The sequence below is a fragment of the Dermacentor variabilis genome, chromosome 4 (assembly GCF_050947875.1).
Source record: "Dermacentor variabilis isolate Ectoservices chromosome 4, ASM5094787v1, whole genome shotgun sequence".
NCBI classification, from domain to species: Eukaryota; Metazoa; Arthropoda; class Arachnida; order Ixodida; family Ixodidae; genus Dermacentor; species Dermacentor variabilis.
This window is the reverse complement of record NC_134571.1, coordinates 74150142-74170997: the sequence shown is the minus strand read 5'-3', so window position 1 is coordinate 74170997 and position 20856 is coordinate 74150142. Positions and strand designations below refer to the sequence as shown.

Below are 20856 nucleotides of genomic sequence, written 5' to 3'. Positions count from 1 at the left end.
TTAAAAATAAATTAGGCTGAAATGAAGTAAGTATCTTGCAAATGGGATTTAAAGTGTCTACTGTTACAGGTATGATTAATCAATTATCTGAACACTTTGAGGACATTATAAGTATTTAGAAGAATTCTAACATGCAATTCGTTTTGTCTGACGCAGAAAGATGCAGAGGGTTTCACAAACGTTCCTGTGGCTGTAACCCAGTGCGGTAGCCCCAAAGGAAAGAATTACAGGAAGAGCCAAATTCAAGCCAAGCTTTTGGAAGGGTTCTTCTAAAGATCTTTTCCATTGAATAATGAAACGACGACTTTAAAGGGCGCCACGCTCGGGTATGGAACTTAGGGTCCAATCCCCTGGGACAACAGCTTTCATCATTTTCGACGTTAAAGCAGGAATGTTAAGCTAAAATAAGCTGGCGTAATATTTTGGACATTTTCACGTTCCGCCGTCTTGTTGAATTTAATGATGGCATTATTTGAGCCAATCAAAGAGGTAGCAGCCTATGATTTAATCTCGTACCCCTGGTATAGAATAAAACGAGATGCAGGCGATACCTTACGCCAAGCATGCAATAACTTTATTTCCACTGGTTTTTGAGTAAACTGATACTTTTTGCGAGACATACTGCTGTATTGTCATCGACTGCGAAAAACAAATGCGTTGTAGATTTCAATGAACACCAGACGACGTGGCAATTCAGAATGAAAAGGGAAGGCAAGGAACTGCCATGTGATGTTAAACGTATATCTATGCGTCTAGGAAAACAAGACAGCTATACTTGATTGAACTCTAGAAATGGCCTCTCCTTTCACATATATAGAGGTGCTGATGCGAGCATGTGCCCATGCAACCTGATTAAGCAAGTACTTCTTTTGAATCGTAACAGAGCGTTTGACATTAACAACTGACTTTAAAAGGTGTGCATGTATGATTTTATCTGGTACGAGATCAAAGGCCAGCTGCAAAGAAATTTTAGACTGAGTAAAAAGTTTAGTTTCAGATATTGTAGATTTAATGCAAAACTTAACCTTTGAAGTACGAAGAGATGCGTCACGAAAGGCTTAAATAATTTTACGGTGACCGGAAAAGGAATGAATGAAGGAAGGAAGGAAGGAAGGAAGGAAGGAACGAACGAACGAACGAACGACAACAACAACAAAAAAGCGCCGCGTTTATCGTTCACCGGTAATGAAGCAGAACCTAGAACATTAACCAGTGTGATGTACTGGCATGACTTCATAGATTAGATTAGGGTAGTGGGATGGTACTGGCATGACTTCATAGATTAGGGTATACGCCCAAGGTGCGCTTAGCCGTGGCCGAACGGTTAAGGGGATGGACTAGAAATCTCTTGGAGTACGAGGTGACTTAACGGGCATGGCCTCAGAGATCGAGCGGCACGCGCTCCAAATGCTTGGATTCGCGTCATATCCGTTAATCACCAGGTGAATGCGTGATCTGGTTATGCGCTACTTAAGCGGTGTTAATAACGAAAACTAGACAATCTCTAGCACCGCACCTTCGCCAAGATCGCTTCAGTAGCACAAATTATCCACGCTGCATAATTGTGCAGTACGTTCTATATAGTAGTTTACAACAAATTTAACCAAAGAGAAGTTTCTTGCGGTTGGCCTTTAACTTTGTGCAGTGGCTGATCGCACGTCGATGTGAGATGATTCGGCCGCTGTGAAATGATATGTCTTTCTTCACGAAGCGACGGCTGATTGGCGTGTTTCGAGGGGGAGGTTTCAAAACAAATAAGCTCTCTGATGGCGCGGGTCTAACTTTGCCAGTCTAGTCAAGTCAAACCACATGATAGGCGCTCTACAATTATTAAAGCGAAGTTTTCTTTGCCTAACTCCTCTGGGTTTGGTGCGACGGGGCACGTATACGCAACGTCTCTCGACTAATATACAAATTGTGTAGCTCTGAATGTTGACTGACGAAGTAGTGCCAGTGAGCACACCTTTGTTCTGTGCAATGAAACAATAAATCACAACCGAAAACCTGCAGTACACATGATGTCGGTTCATAGGTATCTCTAAAGCACGCGGAGATGTTGATGGAATGGCGCACTATAAAAGACGGCTTTCTTTTTCTTACACTTGCGCTACCTGTTTCTTGGTCAACCGGGTATGTGCTCCCAGATGCTCCAGTTTATACTATACGACAATGTAGTGTCATCAAGGGCACGTTATTTCTTCGTAATCAAACAATCAATTACGGCATAAGACCTGTGCATATAATGCTGTCTCTTATGTATTTCCAAAGCACAGAGTTCTCTTAATAGAACGGGTGAATGAAATGTAATAGAATGTTATCCACAATAAGCGAGAAAGTAGCTCAGAGCAGGGTGTCTTCATTCGCGGTTTATTCCAGAACAGATCAAAACATCACATGCCATGCCGCTGATGATGATGATAATGACGTCCCTATCATATGGTTCGAATCTACCCTATGAGATTGGCCAATAATTGGGCACCTGAACTTTTACATAATATTTCAAAAAACGCCATTGTAAGCACTCTGTTCCTTTCTTTCTCTCTCTCTCTCTCTCTGTAGGCGCGTGCTTTACTGCAGACGTCAAAATTGTGGTGAGTAAAATTGGCCTTCTAACGGCGCCTTATAGGGAGAAGGACGTCGAAATAGACGCTATGCAAAATTCCTCTAACGGCGTTTAAGGGGGCTCTGACAGTGGTAGAGTTTTAATTGAGTGAACGCCATCGTGCTGACGCCAAACGTCATACCCCCGCTGCAAAAATGTAATAGAAGCATCAATAAGGCAACCAATTCTTCCTTAGTCACAGCTAGAATCTTTAGACGCTGTGTTCAACTGCACCGCCTCGCCCCCTCCCCCTTGTCCACCAAAAGCACAAACTAAGTCAAATAAAGATAAAATAGACTGCACATGGCGAAACAGCAGGGAACCTAGTTTCTAAAAGAAAGGCACACGCAAACTACATACAACCCTAGTAAATAAATCCAACAGTTCAATGATACCCCTCATATGTGTTGATAAAGATAACAAAACCGAGTATATAAGAGCGAGAAAAAAAAAAGGTATTGAAAAAGTGCTAGGCAGTATCTTTGTATCAAGTGCGTTAAGGTACCCATCTATTCGTCTTTTCACATATCTTTTTAGTCTCTTCTAAACATTCATTGCTGCTTAAAAGTAATTTAATAATGTAGCAGTGCGCGCAAGACTGACTCGGTTATTCCAAAACAAACCAGTGCCCCTGTTCTGCTCTAGTTACCATCTATTGGTCTTTATCTCCCAAAGTGGCATTTGGGCTAAGATTAACGCTCACTTTCTGGCATCATCCAGGGCACGTTCACAATGGCCTCAGGATTTCGACGCCTGGCGCCTTCTCACTGTTCCCCCAGAGAAACGGCGACTGGTATTCCAGTCACTGCTCCTATTTCTTCGAGGCTCAGAAACAGTCGACAATATATAAACTGACCTCCTCCTTTATCCCTCCCGCTGCCCAAGTTGTAATATTTCGGAGCTGGAAGACCAGCTCTGTTGGGGCCGTCCGGCAAGCCGAAGAGGCCGCCCGAGTCCAAGGACTTCGAGCCGCCACCTGAGGCCACCAAAACCAAGACTGCCTGACCATTTCCTTAATAAAGTTTATTTTCTTTGGAATAGTTCCGGTGGAAGTCTCGCAATTCAAATTCCGATATTTAAAGCGATGTTTTTCTTTAGTCGAAGGTCAGTCGTATACACGCAACAACATGCCAATCTGACAACTCATGCATCATAGACAGCGAAGTCATACAAGCGATTTCTCGCATCCTTCGCAATTACAAGGGGTCCGTTTGCTGCTACTGCGTTCGAACGTGGTAACTGCTGGCTTAGTGACGGTTCCCACACAGGATGCGTTGCAGCACGATGCCAGTCTACATTAAGCGCCGCAAATGCACAAACTCTGGGCTGACCTTCAACCTCGAGTCGGCATAACGTCAACATGAGAAACGAAAATTATGAAACGCGCGTATAAATTGTCTGCTTGAGTGAGTTTACACAATGAAAATATCTTTAAAATCGTCGACCATCACATTTCTGACCAAATTCGGGGACCCCCAAACAAGTTGCGTAAAATTTTACGTTCGATGTCGACCACGCCGTCGCATGCCGCTGCAAGAAGACGTTTGCAGAGCTAGCCCTAACAGCTTCGCTGTAAAACTTTCGCATGTGCCTACCAATTAATGTTCTCGCAAATGGAATGTAAAACAGCGCTCCCTATGGGGGCGTCGGGGCCAAAGGACTCTCGACGCCGTCCTCGCAGGCCGCCTGCGAGGGCTGGCGATGATGGGCTAAGGCCGGCTAATGGCCGGCTAATGGCCGGCTGCTATTCTAAGGATAGAATAGCAGCCGGCGATATCCCCGGCAGGCCTGTGGAGGCTAAAGCCAACGCCGCTAAGACGTTGACGGGATTGACCTTAGCAAGAAAGCCCGCACATGATGGCCCCAATCTAGGCAGCTTCTAGCTGGCCTCCAAAGTGAAGACTGTTAAACGCGATGCGAGTAACAAAAAAATATGAATTTCTGGCCAAGAAGCGAAGTATTCCAATGTTTCATACCGTAAGGTAACTTTTATTCTAGAACTCTTCAATAATTACGTGTGAAAGCAAGCTCAGGACACCGGTGCAGGCTGCGTCGCGGTCTCCGATTCACACCGCGCAGGCCGCCGCACCGTCGCGCAAGAAATGTCGTGGGAGTCCACTCAACAGTTGCGCTGTACAAAACATGTGAGAAAATAAGCCAGGTCAGCACGAAATCATTAATGTAAGGCATGTATGTAATCGTATACGCACCAATGTGGTGACCCGCACCGTGCGTACAAAGCTTCTTCAAACTACGTCGGATTTATGAAAACGTACACAACGGCGCTATATCAAAAAAAAAACGAAATGAGTCATTGACGAAAGACGCACACGCAACGGGTGCGCACGCGTCCAACGGCGCAGGCGAAACACGCGCGCCGCTCCAGCGGCGGCGGCTGGTGTCAGTAGAGGGACCCGGACGAGGCTCGCCCCTGGATGAGGCGGGCCAGCTTGTGCGCCGACTGCATGACGGGCGCGCTCGCGTTGGAGCTGGACTCGCACTCGGGCGTGCCGTCGTGGCTGCCCCGCTCGGTGCCGGAGCCGCGCAGGAAGATGAGCGCGTTGACGAAGAACAGCATGGAGAGCGTCTTGAGGACGATCACGGCCGTGAACAGGTTGCGCGACATCACCTCGTTGTCGTGCACGGCGCAGGCGCCCAGCTGCTCGCACACCGTGTTCCACAGGACGCAGCTGTTGTCGATCACGAAGCCGAACAGGGCCGCTGCGGGGATGGCGCCTGCGCAGTGCAATTTCGCACTCGAATGCGCGACTACACAAGTGTAGCGGGAGGGCAAAAAAGAAGACATCGCCGTCTCAATAATTACCGCGCAATGTAGCGCGAAATCTGCACGGGTCACTCCAGTCAGTAGGGAAGAAGATACAAAACAGGTCGCCCATTGCGCTCCGCTAATCCTGCTTCGCACTAAATCAGTTCAACAGATAATAACGATAAAGGTCATGATAACGGATGGAGTACCGGAGCCTAATGGGCAAGCGCATGTTCCTTTCCGAAGACGGAACACAGCCGATTTTCGTTCCTGGCGTGACCTGCACTTTTCGCTTCAGTGCACGGGCTTTGGTGAGACGAAATGCAAGCCCCTGCTTCCACTTTTCCTATTGCGTCCCTCCCTCCTCAAAGATAAGGGGAAAGAATGACTGCGCATTGAACATGGCGAAACAACAGGACACTATGGACCAATGGACAATTCATGTGGGACTGTGCCAGGTTCCCGACGGCAGCTACCTCCAGGACTTACTCGCCCGAACTTCAAGGTGCACTGCAGTCTGCAGACAAGGACACACAACTATGGGCCGTCAGCAGGCCCGGGGTGCGCTCGAAAAGCACAAGCCTCATGACCCACTACAAACGGGCCCAACTGGGCTAGTGCAGAGTAGGGTATAACCCCGGGTCGACGCTTGGCCAGCGTCACGACGCGTTAAACCGTCGTTTGCCGGCACTTTATTAAAGTTATCCCTATCCTATCCTAAGCCTTTGCCTTTTTTTTTGTAAACAGAGGTACACATGAATCACATATAATGCTATGGTCAAGATATCTCACAATTACACGATGTCTATACACTGATAAAAGCAAACCGTACATGGAGCGCACATAGAGCGTAGAAAGCTATTGAACTGTTTTGAGACAGGAAACGCCGTTCAATTAATTGCATTGACTAATTTGTTCGTCTTTGCACACATTATTTCAGTCTCTTCTACACATTTGCTCCTCTTTAAAAGTCATTTGATAATGAAGCATCTTATACGTGACCGATTCCCGTCCCCCCATTGCAAGTGGTGTCCCTGACCAGCCTTATGTAGTAAATACCTATTGGTATTTCTGCCCCAAAGCGGAGTCTCGTCTATACTATACGAGCGCCGCCGTGTGATTAACATTGGCTTCCTAGGGTCCTCTAGGGCCTATTCAGTGGGCGTCAGGTCGGCCAGTACTGTCAGCCACATCACGCAAAGCGTGAGATCAACACCCCTGTTAACCTCGACGACCAATAAGAGTTGGCAAACGGGTCCAAACTAACCACATAAATGCAGCCAACAGCTCGCCGCTTTAAAATACGTAGCAATGATTAATGTGAGAAACCAGAAAGCAACCATCTTTGCCTTTCGGAACTTCATAAGATGCGTCGTAAATAGCTTATTCAGAACAACTAAAAAATGAAAGTTCAACGTTATCTAGTTGGCAAGTGTCACGAAAAGTAACTCTGAAAGAAAACACAAAAGGAGAAATTCTGCCGATGTATTTTAACGCGCCGTGCCATAGAAAAGATATAGTTAAATAAATAGAACATGAGATCGTAAGTTGGACAACTTTGGCGCTCGTTTTCGTTTCTGGGGCTTTCACACTGGGCAACATCGTTGTTGATAAAGAAAAAAAAGATGTCACAGGATCATCCGAAAGGTGAAGCATCGATTGCGATATCAAATTATTAGAGAGCTATACGAAGTAAGGATAGTAGATTTATTGGCCATGTAAACTAGTAAACATTCGCTTACTAACTAAATTAACAAGCATGGTGTCACGCGCGCACAGGCGGACGTTTAACTCGATGACCGCGAACACTCGCTGTGAAAAAGCTGGCGTGAGGAAGAGCGGCAGCAGCAGCATCAGCCAGCGAATCGTTCTTCATGCAGGATTTCGCTTCAACGCAAAGTGGCCAGAACACAATGCGCACGAAGCCATCAGCCCTCGGTCCACCTAGACTATGTACCCATGTAGCCGCGCTCAGCCGCACCATAGCATGCAGCAGCCGCCAGAGCACACCCCCCCCCCCCTCCCCTTCTGCTGGCTTGCGTGCGATGAAAGACGGCGCGCTTCCTACCCCACCTTCCTCCATTGCACGCGCAGATCAAGCCACCATCCTTCTCGGCTCACCCTTGCGTGCTTTCACTCGCACCCACGGCATACGCGCACGGGCGCGATGTTGTCGCACTTGGACTTTATACGCATCCTCACGGCGAAGGCGAGGGAGACTCCGATGACGACGGCGTAAATGCGCCTGGAGTGCCTCGTATAGTTGCTATCGCGATAAAATTAAACTCTAGGGTTTCGAGAGCTAAAATAACCATCTGATTATGAGGCATGGCGTAGTGGGGAACTGCGGATTAATTTTGACCACCTGGTATTTTTTAGCGTGGCACCCAATGCACTACGTTGTTGCACCAGTAAAACGCGTTCGGTCCGCTCTATAGACAATCCCATGCTTTCTAGCCACTGTTTGTGCAGAAAATTTCAATACTAGAATTCGCGATTGCAGCAGTTTAGATACAAGCACCGCTCCTATATTTAGAGAAATCCGGCCTGCTAGACGTCTTTTCCTAACCAGCGAACGCTCCACCGGCGTGGCAGATGGGCTGGGCGCTTGCAGTGTGACCGAACTGCTTGTTTGCAACCAGGGAGAGGCCTATTAAAGAAAGCTGTCTCGAAACGACAGGGTGTGCATGGTTCTCCTTCTGCCATAGAACATTCCACGTGTCCAATTTGAGTGAGATAGTTGTAGTGCCTGTGGCAGACCTCCAAGATTTGAGCGCGTCCACCCCTACATGTAGGGCTGGAATCGGTGCCCAGTGAGTTATACATTGCTTTCGATTACGGGCTGTAATGCAGAGGGACAACTCCGAAACTGGGCGAGAACCCACACCACACAGCGCGATCTGTGTGGTGTGTTTCCGTGCAGTTTAAAGCTTGCCCCTGTGCATAATAGCACGCGATCGGAAACCAACTTACATGGGCCTGTAAATTATCGGAGCCATAGCACTGCTTTCCGGTGCTGAAAAGCCACGTTTTTGGTCGGATAGTTTCTCCCAGGTAGTGATGTGTTGCGTTCGCGTCACGTGTATTCATGTGCAAACGCGTCACTGTCAAGCATTTGATGAACGCTGAGCGTGCTGTCTTGAGCCTACTGCGCAACGGCCAGGTGTTCTTTGGGAAGCTGCTCTCTCACCTAACAAAGTTACCATCATCCATTGAAACCCCAGTGAGAGGGCCTTCAAGTGTTCCTCGACGCACCTGCAAGAAAGCAAGGAGACGACGTCAGCCTGAGCAGACCGGCGCTTGTGCCGGATCGCTCACCGTATCGTAGCCGACACGCCCGGCGTGTAGAGCAGGAAGGTGAAGAAAATGTAGAGGAATATGCCGCTCATGTAGACGAACAGGGCGTTGCACTCGCCCACGCACTTCTTCCGGTCCGCCTGCACCTTCTGCGGCAGCCCCCACAACACCATCGTCTCCACGCCTGGGTGCGAGATGCACTGGCAGTCCGTGTACACCTGCGAAAGCAGAGAGGTAGAGAGAGTCTATACCGTACACGAACAGGCAGCCCACCACAACCATCACGCGTCTCTCAGCAAAAAAAAAAAAAAAAAATACCAATTCTCTAAAGTACGTCGAGAAAGCTCTTGAAGTGAACAGATAACCAAACCTACGAAGGCAATGGAGAAAACCATTTTTATTTTCTGCTGAACTGTTGACTGAATGTACGAGTCTTCACATAAGCGCATTCCTATAAGCATATTGCTTCGTAAGCTTCATATTCCTAAGGAAAGAAAGAGAAACAAAAGTGGAACAAAAGGCGAGCTTTTTCCTCCAGATTCAGTATCGACCTGCTAATGTTCAGTATTTTAAACAGGCACCATGTTGAACCGATTAAATGAGCAAATGGCTGGCTGCATAGTGGTCTCTGGCTGTATGCACCTTGACGTGTTCGTAGATGTAGTCGCGCTTGCAGCCGGCAAAGCAGGGCGAGTAGTAGGTGAGCAAGTCCTTGCCGCACACTGGGTCGTAGTTCTCGATGGGGCAGTTGCAGTTGGCGTTGCAGGGCTGGTCGAACTGGTTGGACACGTTGGACACGTAGAACCGGCTCGACGTATGGTTCATGCCGAAGAAGGTCGGGGCCGGGCAGCTGTAGAGCAGCACGAAGCTGCTCAGCCAGGGCACCACGGAGCACATGAGGCACATGCGCACGATGCCGTCTATGTCCAGGTTCAGCTTGTGCACGCAGTAGCCGCCCAGAAGGATGCCGCCGCACGCACCCGGAACTGCCACGCTGCCTGCAGCAACGCGCAGGCACAGCAGCAGCCTCGCGTACAGTTAACTTTTCCATTGAGAACAGGTAGTACAGTACGTAACTTCCGCAACATGGCTTTTACGGGGCTGCGAAAGACAGAGTAACGCATTTTACGAGCGAAGCGTGAAAGTCGTGCTGGTAAACGCCGCAAGTAATACAAGCCACCACTTGAGCACAAGAAAGGAAGAAAACAAAATTTGGGCAGAACTCGCCTACGATAGCTATACAAGTATGCGAATAGCCGAAACGCGTCATGTTCAGGCGTCAACTGCAGCCGGGTTCCTCTCTCGCGTTTCCCCCCGGACACGCTCTGCCTTCTGGCGGCGCCGCTGCTAAGTCCGCGCATACCCAGTGGTATATACGCAGTAACCAAAACTGGCGTCACAGAGGTTAATTGAAGAGCGGAACACACTCAGTAGCACATACCCTTTGGCACATACCCACGTGAACAGCCCACATTTAAGATTGCAGTACCCCCAGTATGGGCCCACATTTTTGATGGGATAGCTAGATAACCGGAAAGAAAGCTGGTCTGGCACTGCCAGGAATGCTATTCGTATTAATAATTAGCAGACTTCGGCGACTCTTCTGACTCTGAACTAATTCACTGCGACACAAGCAGCTTCTCACAGCAAATTCCTCCATCTTCTCGAGAACCTCTCCGTGATGCAAGCAGCGTCGTCGTCTTCTGGTACACAACACTGCCGGCTGTGGCCTCCAAAGTACGTGCGTGCACAGACGCCACCACCGCCAGAGTCCGTGTGCGGCGCAAATCCAGTTTCGAGCAGCCCTAGTTGCGAGATCGCTAACAAACGAGTGTTTCTTCAGCGGCATCATTTTCCTCAAGGCAGGTCAAGAGCACAAAGATACAGACGGCGTAAGGAAGACAAACAAGGCTCTACTTCCAACTGTTTGTCCACGGCGGCCGCATTTCGATGGGGGCGAAATGCGAAAACACCCGTGTGCTTAGATTTAGGTGCACGTTAAAGAACCCCAGGTGGTCAAAATTTCCGGAGTCCTCCACTACGGCGTGCCTCATAATCAGAAAGTGGTTTTCGCACGTAAAACCCCAAATATTATTATTATTATTATTAACTGTTTGTCGTCTTTTCGCCGTCAGTGTCTTTGTGCGCTTTATCTGCCTTAAGGAAAATGATGCCATACCAACTAGGTCGGATCCAGACCCTTCTTCAGCGGTTTCTTCGGAAAGTGTACAAAAAGCATTAGGTGCGACTGTCAAGTTCGGTCAGCGGGAATTATTATACAAAGATATGCATGGAAATGTATCTGTTGTATACATTGGTTACGTTACATTCGCGAGTTAAAGTACCAGCGGAGAAGGAATTAGCAGCGTTGTATCTATACAGCTGGATGCTTACGTACCCAGTATCGGAGCTATGCTGGAGGAGCTTATGCCCAGCTGGGACTCGAAGAGCTTCGTCATGAAGGTCGCCAGGCCGGTCATTATCATGGCTGAAAAGCAGAGGAGAAAAAAAATAAGCTAGCTGCTTGTCGTTTATAAGAATGACTATACACAAAGAACATACAGTATCTGCTGAGAGTGAGCAAGCTGTTAGGATACGATTGAAATATGCATTCTGGAAGGCAGCCTATTGCTGTCAAGACCTCGATCAAATGATTATGTCGTCTCGAAGAGAGTGGTTTTGTCGAAAAATATTGTTCGCCATTTCAGGCCCAAATAAAGCTTTTCCATAAGAATTTAGCTTGACCACATTTCTTGTATCCTTAAGATCATTAAAAGCGTACATCAGCAAAAGGTTTGAGAGTTTTCTATTCGTCAGTGAGTTTGATCAAGTTTACAGAATCTGGACTCCATGTGAGAACACTCAATAGGCACGCCAGATATGAGAACATCAACTCGTTCATGTCTAGCCCACTTGGAAAGCACTTTTCCAACACCGAGAGCAAACATCCGTCCGTCTACCTTCGAATTCGTTTTACTAGAGAATTTTACATGTATTATTCAAGCTTGCAACACACGTTCAACCAAAGTGCTCGAACATGTACGCGACACGTTCGTTTTAAGTACCATTACTTTAATGAGTACTCTTAGTTTTAGTACACTCCTTGGACTTCACAATTGTGTACACAGCGCCTGAAGGGATCAGCAGAAGGACATTGCGACTACTATTTCAAACGACGCAAGAGGTGACTGTTTTGTGAAGGCACGTAGTTCAACGCACACGTATGTGATACACGGAAAACATTCGGCCTCGCACGTTCATCTCGCAATCACTCGCAGTCACACATGCGAAAGGAGGCTTTCTGCAGACCGGCCTTCTCGAAATAACCAGCACAATACCCCAGAAAAAAGCAACGTAAATAAATGCCTCTTTTTTTTTTTTATGAACACGCAGGCTGGCTAAAACAGCGGAAGTGCCAATATGTTTTCGGTGTATTTTTAAGCCATCTTTTTGAAAGGCGCCAGGAATTTTTTTGACAACGAGACGAGGACCTCCGATGTGACAGTTGTGTAAATCAAGGAGGTCGTACCTTATTGCCGCATTACACGAAACTCGCTACAGACCTTAATGCTACAGAAAAGAATAACGAGGTATCGCAATTAGCAGTGACTTGAAATTTTTCAAATTTCCACGTCATGTATTGGGAGCCTGTAAACTCAGCCACTGCCGACGGGAAAAATGCAAAGTCTTACAAGCGGCACAAGACCCCAGTACGTCACCAAGACTAAAGCAAGCAAGTGACCACACAGTGAAAGACGAATTAGAGACTGACACAGCTAATGAAGTCTGTTCAAGAACAGACTGATTTCTCACTGGTGATCCCTATTTGACAAGTCAGGACGCAGTATTGGAGGCCACTTCAAGCTTTCAAACTTGAACCCAAATTCTACGCACTCATTTTAGCGCTTCATAGACAGCAACAACTTGAAAGCCACCTAGTCAGAGAGTGGATCAAAAAAACGCGCCGCAAGGTGCCTAATGGCGAAAATGATGTCCGCTTGAAACTGATGCTGCCATACTGTACCTTCAGATCCAGTACACAGCGAGGCTTTGAACTTACTCTCTGCTGTGCCAGCCAGGCACAGAAACATGTACGTTGCGTTGTGAAGCAAGGCATTGACGTGGGCGGGGATGTCCTTGAAGCCGCCAAAAGCTTCCTTGGGCTTCTTGCCTTTCTTACCGGCGGCGCCGCATTTCTTCTCCAATTTCGCCCATATCTGACCTGACACAGCACAAAAAAACAAAGTACGGAACGGCTATTACGACAGCCATGAGCTGGGGCAGGAAAAGGCACAAAACATTTAAGTTGAAAAGAGAAAAGGACCGTCATAAAGTTTGTTTTTAAATATTGTCACGCGCACGTTGTTTTGCTTTTGCCAGTGTTATTAGATGCCAACTGTATTCGAAATTTAGTAAATGTCGCCGACTCTATAGCGAAAGAGTCTTTTGTAATAATACTGGGCGCGCGACGCGAATAGTGTCGTACATTTCAGAATGTATGCGAGCGCCAGCAATGTATGCCAGGCAGCGCGAGACACTGGAATGTACAGTGATGCATGCATAAATAGCGGTAGTACGTACTTGATCCGTGAGTTATAGTCTATGACTGACGACTGTTCTCGCCGCTGTCGTTGCGATTTGAGCTTTACGCGTGCCTCTGGGCACACATTCGCCCAATAAAAAGTGAAATTCACAAATTACACCTTTGGTATAGTGTGTAAGTCTCTATGGCCACAACAACTAGACGTTACGCTTGCGCTCTAGCTACGTTTCCCAGGTCAGTATACGCATAATAGCGCATTATTAGCTTCGTGCCGGACGCTGCATAATGTGCTCGCGAAATCGGGAGGGTCGCCATGGGCTTAAGATGACGTAGTTGTGGCGCAGTAAGTGCGGGAATTCAGAAGGACGACGCAAGCGGGGCACAATAGCTCAAACTGACGAATTCGTCCCGTGGTTCCTCATTTCTGAAGCCCTTGCGTTACAATCTGTCACGCAAGTGAGCCACATTAATTGAAATGCATCCTTCTTAATCTAGCTTCTCAATGATTGCTCTAAGAGATTTCTAACAAAGCTGCGCGAATATAACCACGTGACCTCGACACCAAGTAAACAACTTTAAGTAAATGCTGCGTAGTAGTTTCGGTCGCATATAGCTTTTTCTTTATACGGCCAAATGGAAGAATAGACGAATTATGGCTGAGCTTCTCAGTTTCAGTTTATTCAGGTTAGTCAATGACATACTTTCATAATGGAATACGCAGGAGGAGATCCCAAAGTGTAAGGCCGGATGGAGACCTCCTGTACGTAAAATAAAGGTGCGGTGCATATAAGAGCACCGAAGAAATAAGTACAAGCTTACAGTATAGACATCAGCATTGGAAGTGCGTGTAGATGCAAAAAAAAAGAGCAACAAGAAAACTTCAAACTAAATATGAAGTACGTCAGTGATTAGGCAACTCTTACAAATACATAAAATAATGGCTACACTCATAAGCATTAATATGGCAAAAACAAGTAGAATAGGATGCACTAGATATCACAAGTTGGCTACCTAACAGAAAGGAAGAGTGGTTTCAGAAACGTAACGGTGGAGACAAACTAATATCTCACGGGAGGTTATTCCAAAATGATAATGCTGAAAAGTATGCAGTGTGTTTTCCGTAATTAGTTCGTATCATCGGTAAACGGAAGTTGTTATCAACAAGGAAGCTAAGATTTGTATTAACGAGAAGTGACTTCCAGCAGACGTTTAAAGGAATGTGGTCGTTAAGTGGCTTGAACAAGGCGATCAAAATATTATATTTTACGAGGTTAATAACTGGCAGTAGTCGGTGTCCATGAAGCAACTCAGAATCATCACTACGCAATGGGCTCAAAGTTATTATCATGATGCAAAAATAAAAGCCCGCTTTCACCTTTCATGTGCTGCCAATGTTGCGTTTGGAGAGTATTTTCACAAATCACGTCTCAACCAAGCTCCAGTCATCAGCGCGGGTGGAGGTGTTGATGCGCATATGCTGATTACCACCGTTCCCTTCAGAAATATAACGTATACGCGGGAAGCGAAGGGAAAATGTTTTAGCGGTCAGCAATGCTTCCTATACGTGCGTCCGAAACACTGACGCCACGGTTGTGAGCCGATGTTTCTATTACAAAGCACACAGTGACGAAATGCATGAGCACGATCAGTTTCTTCGCTTATTTGACGACCATGCTCGTTGAATTAAGTGCTGTCGGCCTGTACCAGCGCGACGTCGCGTCTCTGGGGTTACAGGCCTCCTGCCACCTGAGAAGCCGGACCACGTTTGAAATTGAGAAGCGCACTACGGTGGTCGCAGGCGCGAGTTCGGAGCTCGATACCATGTCGCATGTCCTGGCTGTACCAGATAATCGCAGCCTTTTTCGGCAACTAAATCTCATAAAATTCTGCGGACGACTTCGCACAGTCATTCAGTTTTACGTTTCTACTAACTCGCGCTGCAATTTCTACTAACTTCTACGACTTGTGTAACATATATTGGCCTCACTTGGCAGTTCCTTGGGCAGGAGGCTTGTGGGAAAAGCCACGATGATGGACGAAATGGAGCCAATCAGGTAACCGAGCCACCATGCGCCGATCCAGACGTTGCTCTGAGGCGTCAGGCCCAGCCTGGACAAGCGAGGAGAGGAACAGAAGCAATGCGGCGACTTGCGAGCTCGGAATTACGGATAAGCCATCGATTATCCTGAAAGCTGCTTACATGCTACATCGCATGCGCGATTATTGTCTTAGCAACACTACGAGAAGAGTGGCGACGACTCGTTGACGGAAAAAAATTCGTACAGCGCTCCGAGAACCCTCGGAACTTGACTGCAAAGCCGTAGTGGCGCTGCGACCTGTTTCCGTGCGCGTTGTATACTTCGTTGTATGTATAAGTGGCGTGGTCTGACGAATCGTGAATGAGCAGGCTAATTTTGATGTCGGCAAAATTAGAGCGAAAATGCAATGAAAGTGTGAAGTGAGGAAAAACGTAGACGTGTTTGTTACAGCCTGGCCCGAATAGCTTTATATGTAAGGCTTTGCGAAGGCGTGCAGTTTCGTACCTCGAAGGGTCGTACGAGACCTCGGTGTAGATGTTGAGCATGTATCCCGATAGTACAAAGCCGGAGGCCGTTCCGAGGAGGGACGTTGCCTGGTAAGTCGCTGCGGAGTTCGAAAGAAGAGAACCTTGTGGTCTAGCTGTCTTCTCCTTCTGTGACGACTTAGCCGGTTGGAATAACAACACATGCCGTATTGACGCAGTTAAATGTTCTTGAGTCGCTTGCTAAACCATCAAGCGTAAGCGCGGCTGAGGGGAAAACTCACACTTTCTTGCCCTGATCTGTCAATAAGTATATTGCGTTAATCCCGAGGACATCATGAAGCCAATAGCTCTTACTTGAATTCGGCGAACAGTTTATTATGTCCAGCAGTAAACAAACCATCGTCAACATCTACGCATGCCATTTCGCGATCTCCCTATATTTTCTTTCAACGCCATAAGGCGCTGTCACAAGAGACACTTCAGTTGGCTAAAGTTCGTAAAGGGTACGCCATAAACTGACTGGCAGCTCTGTGATGCCGCAGCAGCAATAGTTAACTACAATTTCGTGAGCATTTGATGACAGCACCTGCAGATACTCGGCCAGGGAACTCAGTCGCAGGCAAGTGACCACTCGCTCAGTGCTTCGTTCTCCTCGTCCGCCGAGTACTTTTCGCCATCCCTGGTTAAGTAAACGTGCTCTAGTGTTGGAAAACGCGTTTCACTGACGTCGCCATTAGTAGATCACAGACACGAACTTGCACTGCTACAGTTATAAGAAACAAAAGAGTCACGATCACACACAGGGTGTAATTGTATTTCACCGTTTGTGTCTTGTTATAACTGCATGCAGTGCAACTTCATATCCATGATCAAGAATCAACTAGCCTTTTGAAAAAAATTCTATCTTATTTATCGCCGGTAGGCTTTGCTCGTGTACTCCATGGCTACGCGTGGACGCTTTACGGCTAGCGACGGCGAAGCGGGAACGGCTAAGTGGAAAGCCCACCTATGTACTTGGTGGACAGGGTGGTAGGCACGTTCTCGTCGAGGTAAATCAGCGCCAGCGTGTACATGGGCGACGAGCCGGCACCCACGATGAAGTGCCCCACCCAGAAGATGAACCGGAAGCGGCGCAGGTCGCCGGCTGGTGTGCCGCACAACGAGCTCTCTATGCCTTTGCTCGGGCACAGGTTTAAGCGCTCATGCTTCTCTTCCCTGCGGTGAAAGTTTCACGCATTAAATCTGCCCGGCTTCGTTTTCGCCGTTCAGTCTGCGGGAACGCTACGCTGCCTATTCTGCTTGCTGAAACGGCATAGCCTAAACGAAGGCGCCTGCCGGTTAAGGAATATGCGGCCATACGGGAGAACGTAGAAGTCACATAGGCGGGAAGAGAAGCTCCCATGGCGAAACCTTGAGGTGCGCTGTACACACACAACGAGTTACTTTTTTTTTGTGCGATTTATAAGTGTCCCATAATATACAGTCACTATACGTCTATGAAGAATATGCTGGTGCCTATGCTTTTACGTCATTAGGCAAGTATAAAACATTGTCGGTTATCGCAGAAGTATGCGCTCCACCCCGCCGTGAACGATGTCCAATGCTTTCATCTAGCCATCGCGCAAGACAGCGGGACGTGCGCTCGACAGGCCCATAGTCATGGTACCGCGAGAGGTGTAGACAGCATATGCGGTCCATGGATGCCTATAACAACTGCGGACCAAAAAGGTTTTGAGGAACCACTTCCCGTACATGTAGTGGGGCGCCATAAAGTGGGGCAGAACGATGACCATGGTGCCGATGCCGATGACGACGGCCGACATGGCCAGGTACAAAGGCTTGCTGCGCCGCGCCGCGACCAGCGTGACGAGCGGTGCCGAGATGCACGAAGCCAGGTGGTACATGGCCACGATGGTGCCGGCCTCGAGGCTCTTGAGCTCAAAGCGCCGCTCCAGGGTGGGCAGCACCATGTACACCAGACCGTTCGCCACGAATCCCTGCAGGAACACCATGCAGCACAGGGCCAGCAGCACGTACCTGCGAGGGTGACGGCACTCTCTGGAGGAGCTATATATATATATATATATATATATATATATATATATATATATATATATATATATATATATATATATATATATATATATATAATAAGCAATGGTCATTCATACCGGGTGTGCCCACGTAACTTGAGCCAAACGTTTAAGATATGCAAATGGCGCGTAGTTGGACGAACCACAGTGATAATGTTTGCCGTCGCTTGGAGATACTGAGATTATTTTTGCATTGCACCGAATTACATAGTGAGCCTTAATTAATCAGCTTCTGAAATATTATAATTACATTAGAAGTGTTTACTACAAAATTTTAGCCCAACATGAAAAACTCCCGATACAGCATTCTGTTGCTCAATATGTGGTACATGAACGTGTGTGTATTTTTCCAAGCACGAGAGAAGCCCGCGAATGCACGCCAAGATGCCTCGGGCGGCCAGTCCCGCGGCAGTTTTTTCGCGTATTCGCAGCTAAATTTCTCCTGCGCCACAATTTTCGCTGGACACTCGCAAAATGTACAGTACACCGCTGCACGATACGAGAGACCCGCCTTGTTTGCTCAGTGGCTATGGCGTAGGGCTGCTGAGCACGAGGTCGCGGATTCGAATCCCGGCCACGGCGGCCGTATTTCGATGGGGGCGAAATGCGGAAATACCCGTGTACTTCGATTTAGGTGCACGTTAAAGAACCCCAGGTGGTCAAAATCTCCGGAGTCCCCCACTACGGCGTGTCTCATAATCACAAAGTGGTTTTGGCACGTAAAACACCGTAACTTATTTACGATACGAGAAGGTTCATTGGCCTTTGTGAGCCGAAGGCGCATGGCGTCATGCTTCATATATACCACGCCTGCAGCACACTGGCTTTTTCAATGGTCCATTGTCTTAAAGTACACAAGCGGCGACGGTGCCAAGTGAGTGGCAGCGAGTACCGGGGGTGCCGAAGCTTGAGCAGGAAATCCGGCCGGAACCAGCACCAGCCGCAGCGCTCGTCCCGTTCGCGCGCGTGCTTGATGTAGGGCAGCTGGGTGAGCGATATCTTGCGCGCGGGCTCCGGCGGTGGCGCCACGTCGGCCGGAGGCACGCACACGTCCTGGTAGTGGCCCTGCGTCGACAGGCTGCTCGAGGACTGGCCCACGTCGGCCGCGAATTTCGCCGTCGGCAACGAAGACATGGTCGATGGCCGCTGCGGAATAACAAAGTATGTACACGCGGGGACTGCGTGCGGAACGCCTGGCGCGTGGGATTTGCTCCGCCGGTGGAGCACCAGTGGCGACTCGGAAACGTTACCTGCCTTGACGGAGGAAATGATTCGAGAAAAAAATATATACCTGGGGCCGAATTCGCGGAGCTTTTCGTTCGTAAATGCTCCGTGTCATTGACCGGCCGCCTTCGCTATAGTAATCCTCTCTTAGGGAAAAATTCTGGCGCGAGCGCGTTTTGGCAATACGGGTCCTGATAGATAAGTACGAACTAAGGCAACCACGTAAAAAAAGAAAGAAAAAAGAAATAGACACACGTACAAATAGGCGCCCTTGAAATTGTTATGTGTTTCTTTTACCAGTGCTACTTCGGTTTCGGTTTCCTTCCTTAACTTGCCGAAGAAGTTGTCTTGAGAAAAAGAAACGATCACTTGTCTATAAAGTGGCATCGTTCTGACATCCGCATTGCCTGACAGGTGCGAAGTGGAACGCGTCAGCACCGCCTTAGAGATCTTTTTAAATTTGCTTTTTTTCTTTTTGCACCAGGAGCTCGAGGGGCGCGATATGACGACGCCAGAATAATGCAACACAATGACTTCGAGTCATCTCGTTTACTGTTCACAAATGTTGTGCACGAATTCGAAAGCTATGCCTACGCAAGTGGCCAGGATTATGCAGGGCCTCTTCCACAGCTAGCTAAGTCGTGTAGCGTACCGAGTGTCACGAAATCATGTCCTCCGAGATCGTTGCGATGTCGCCGTAGCGCGTCGAAAATGGGGTGCCTTATGTGCGACGGCACGCAGGAAACTTCACAACGCGATAACTCCCGATATTTTGAGACTCTACACAGGATTTCTGATGGCAAGGATGCTTAGGATGGCATGCAATTATTGCATATTAATTTAGAATGCAATCTACATATAATATCGCATACAACAATACATTGGTTATAACGATCAGTCAGTTTTGCAAAAAAAAAAAAAATGGAACTAATATACAAGTTTTAACCATGCACATAAAATGCACTTACCATCGCATATCGGTTCCAACCGTATATCGTCTTCATGTTAAGCCCATTATGGTTTTTTAAAACGTGTCTAGTCACCTTCGGAACTGATCGCACGTGGTTATAAGTTAACTATTCAACGTTTCCGGCCCTTATTTAATAGAGAACAATTGAAGTCGGAATTTGCGTTTTATTTCCTTAAGGTTCCCATATATAAGGAAAGGAAATTAGTATAATATTCTGGTTTCAGAAAAGTTATTTCTTGCACAAACCGGGTCACAGATGAAGCAAAAAAACAGCAAAATGTTCCGCTAACGAAATTGGTGTAGTATGCCTTAAGCGCGCTCCATACATCGGCAGAATATTTCAAACATTCTAAGGGATCGCCATCAGCACACGCAGAGAAACCAGGGACGGTATAATGCAAGGATATATCCTTTCGCTCAATTATATTCCTTTATTATAGTCCCCCACACTTCACAACGGCCCGATACTGATGATATGAGCAGAGCACCGCTTTAACCACAGACGAAGCTCGGAAAGGAATAGCATTCAAATAGAATCGCAACATTATCCTCTGTCCAGATGTGGTATGCAGCCATCAAGCACCACCTACTGCGGGATCAAGTACTGGTTTCTCATATAATGTCTGATTATTGCTTGGTTCAACGCTGATGCCAATTTTTTAGACGTGGGCGAATATCAAATTTTTCAATGCGAATCGAATACGAATATTACGTCTCGAATATCGAATAAGCAACTGCAGGTGCATGTGCGCGTATTTAAAGCCTAAATATTTGTTTCTGCATTATTTCATACAACGCCTGTACTGATTAGTAAAAAAAAAAAAGAAAAAGAAAGT

At 47.4% G+C, this 20856-nt stretch overlaps 3 protein-coding genes across 3 annotated transcripts; all 3 read right to left on the bottom strand.

Annotated features, from left to right (window-relative positions):
• Nucleotides 1-4863: 4863 nt before the first annotated feature.
• Nucleotides 4864-8902, bottom strand: LOC142577824 (solute carrier organic anion transporter family member 4A1-like). Its single transcript, XM_075687271.1, has 2 exons — nucleotides 8560-8902; nucleotides 4864-5338 (listed from the first exon to the last, which is right to left on the bottom strand). The coding sequence occupies exons 1-2, from the start codon at nucleotides 8576-8578 to the stop codon at nucleotides 5004-5006; spliced, it is 354 nt and encodes a 117-aa protein (XP_075543386.1). The 5' UTR covers nucleotides 8579-8902; the 3' UTR covers nucleotides 4864-5003.
• LOC142578241 (solute carrier organic anion transporter family member 4A1-like) lies at nucleotides 8684-10174 on the bottom strand. The gene is made up of 3 exons (XM_075687642.1): nucleotides 10156-10174; nucleotides 9309-9664; nucleotides 8684-8884 (listed from the first exon to the last, which is right to left on the bottom strand). The coding sequence occupies exons 1-3, from the start codon at nucleotides 10172-10174 to the stop codon at nucleotides 8684-8686; spliced, it is 576 nt and encodes a 191-aa protein (XP_075543757.1).
• A 5018-nt stretch (nucleotides 10175-15192) lies between these two features.
• LOC142578240 (solute carrier organic anion transporter family member 4A1-like) lies at nucleotides 15193-18960 on the bottom strand. Its single transcript, XM_075687640.1, has 4 exons — nucleotides 18719-18960; nucleotides 17486-17770; nucleotides 15753-15852; nucleotides 15193-15318 (listed from the first exon to the last, which is right to left on the bottom strand). Exons 1-4 carry the CDS (start codon nucleotides 18958-18960, stop codon nucleotides 15193-15195), a joined length of 753 nt encoding a protein of 250 aa, XP_075543755.1.
• Between the last annotated feature and the right edge of the window lie 1896 nt (nucleotides 18961-20856).

What these genes read in the sequence shown, in the direction of transcription:
- LOC142578241 (XM_075687642.1), bottom strand. An exon ending in ACATCTACGAACACGTCAAG is followed by an intron (nt 8,885 to 9,308) that starts GTGCATACAGCC and finishes CTGCTTTCGCAG; the next exon opens with GTGTACACGGACTGCCAGTG.
- LOC142578240 (XM_075687640.1), bottom strand. Translation starts at nt 18,960, where the DNA reads ATGTCTTCGTTGCCGACGGCGAAATTCGCGGCCGACGTGGGCCAGTCC. An exon ending in TTTATGGCGCCCCACTACAT is followed by an intron (nt 15,853 to 17,485) that starts GTACGGGAAGTG and finishes CGAACTCCGCAG; the next exon opens with CGACTTACCAGGCAACGTCC. An exon ending in GTCTCGTACGACCCTTCGAG is followed by an intron (nt 15,319 to 15,752) that starts GTACGAAACTGC and finishes TCGCTTGTCCAG; the next exon opens with GCTGGGCCTGACGCCTCAGA.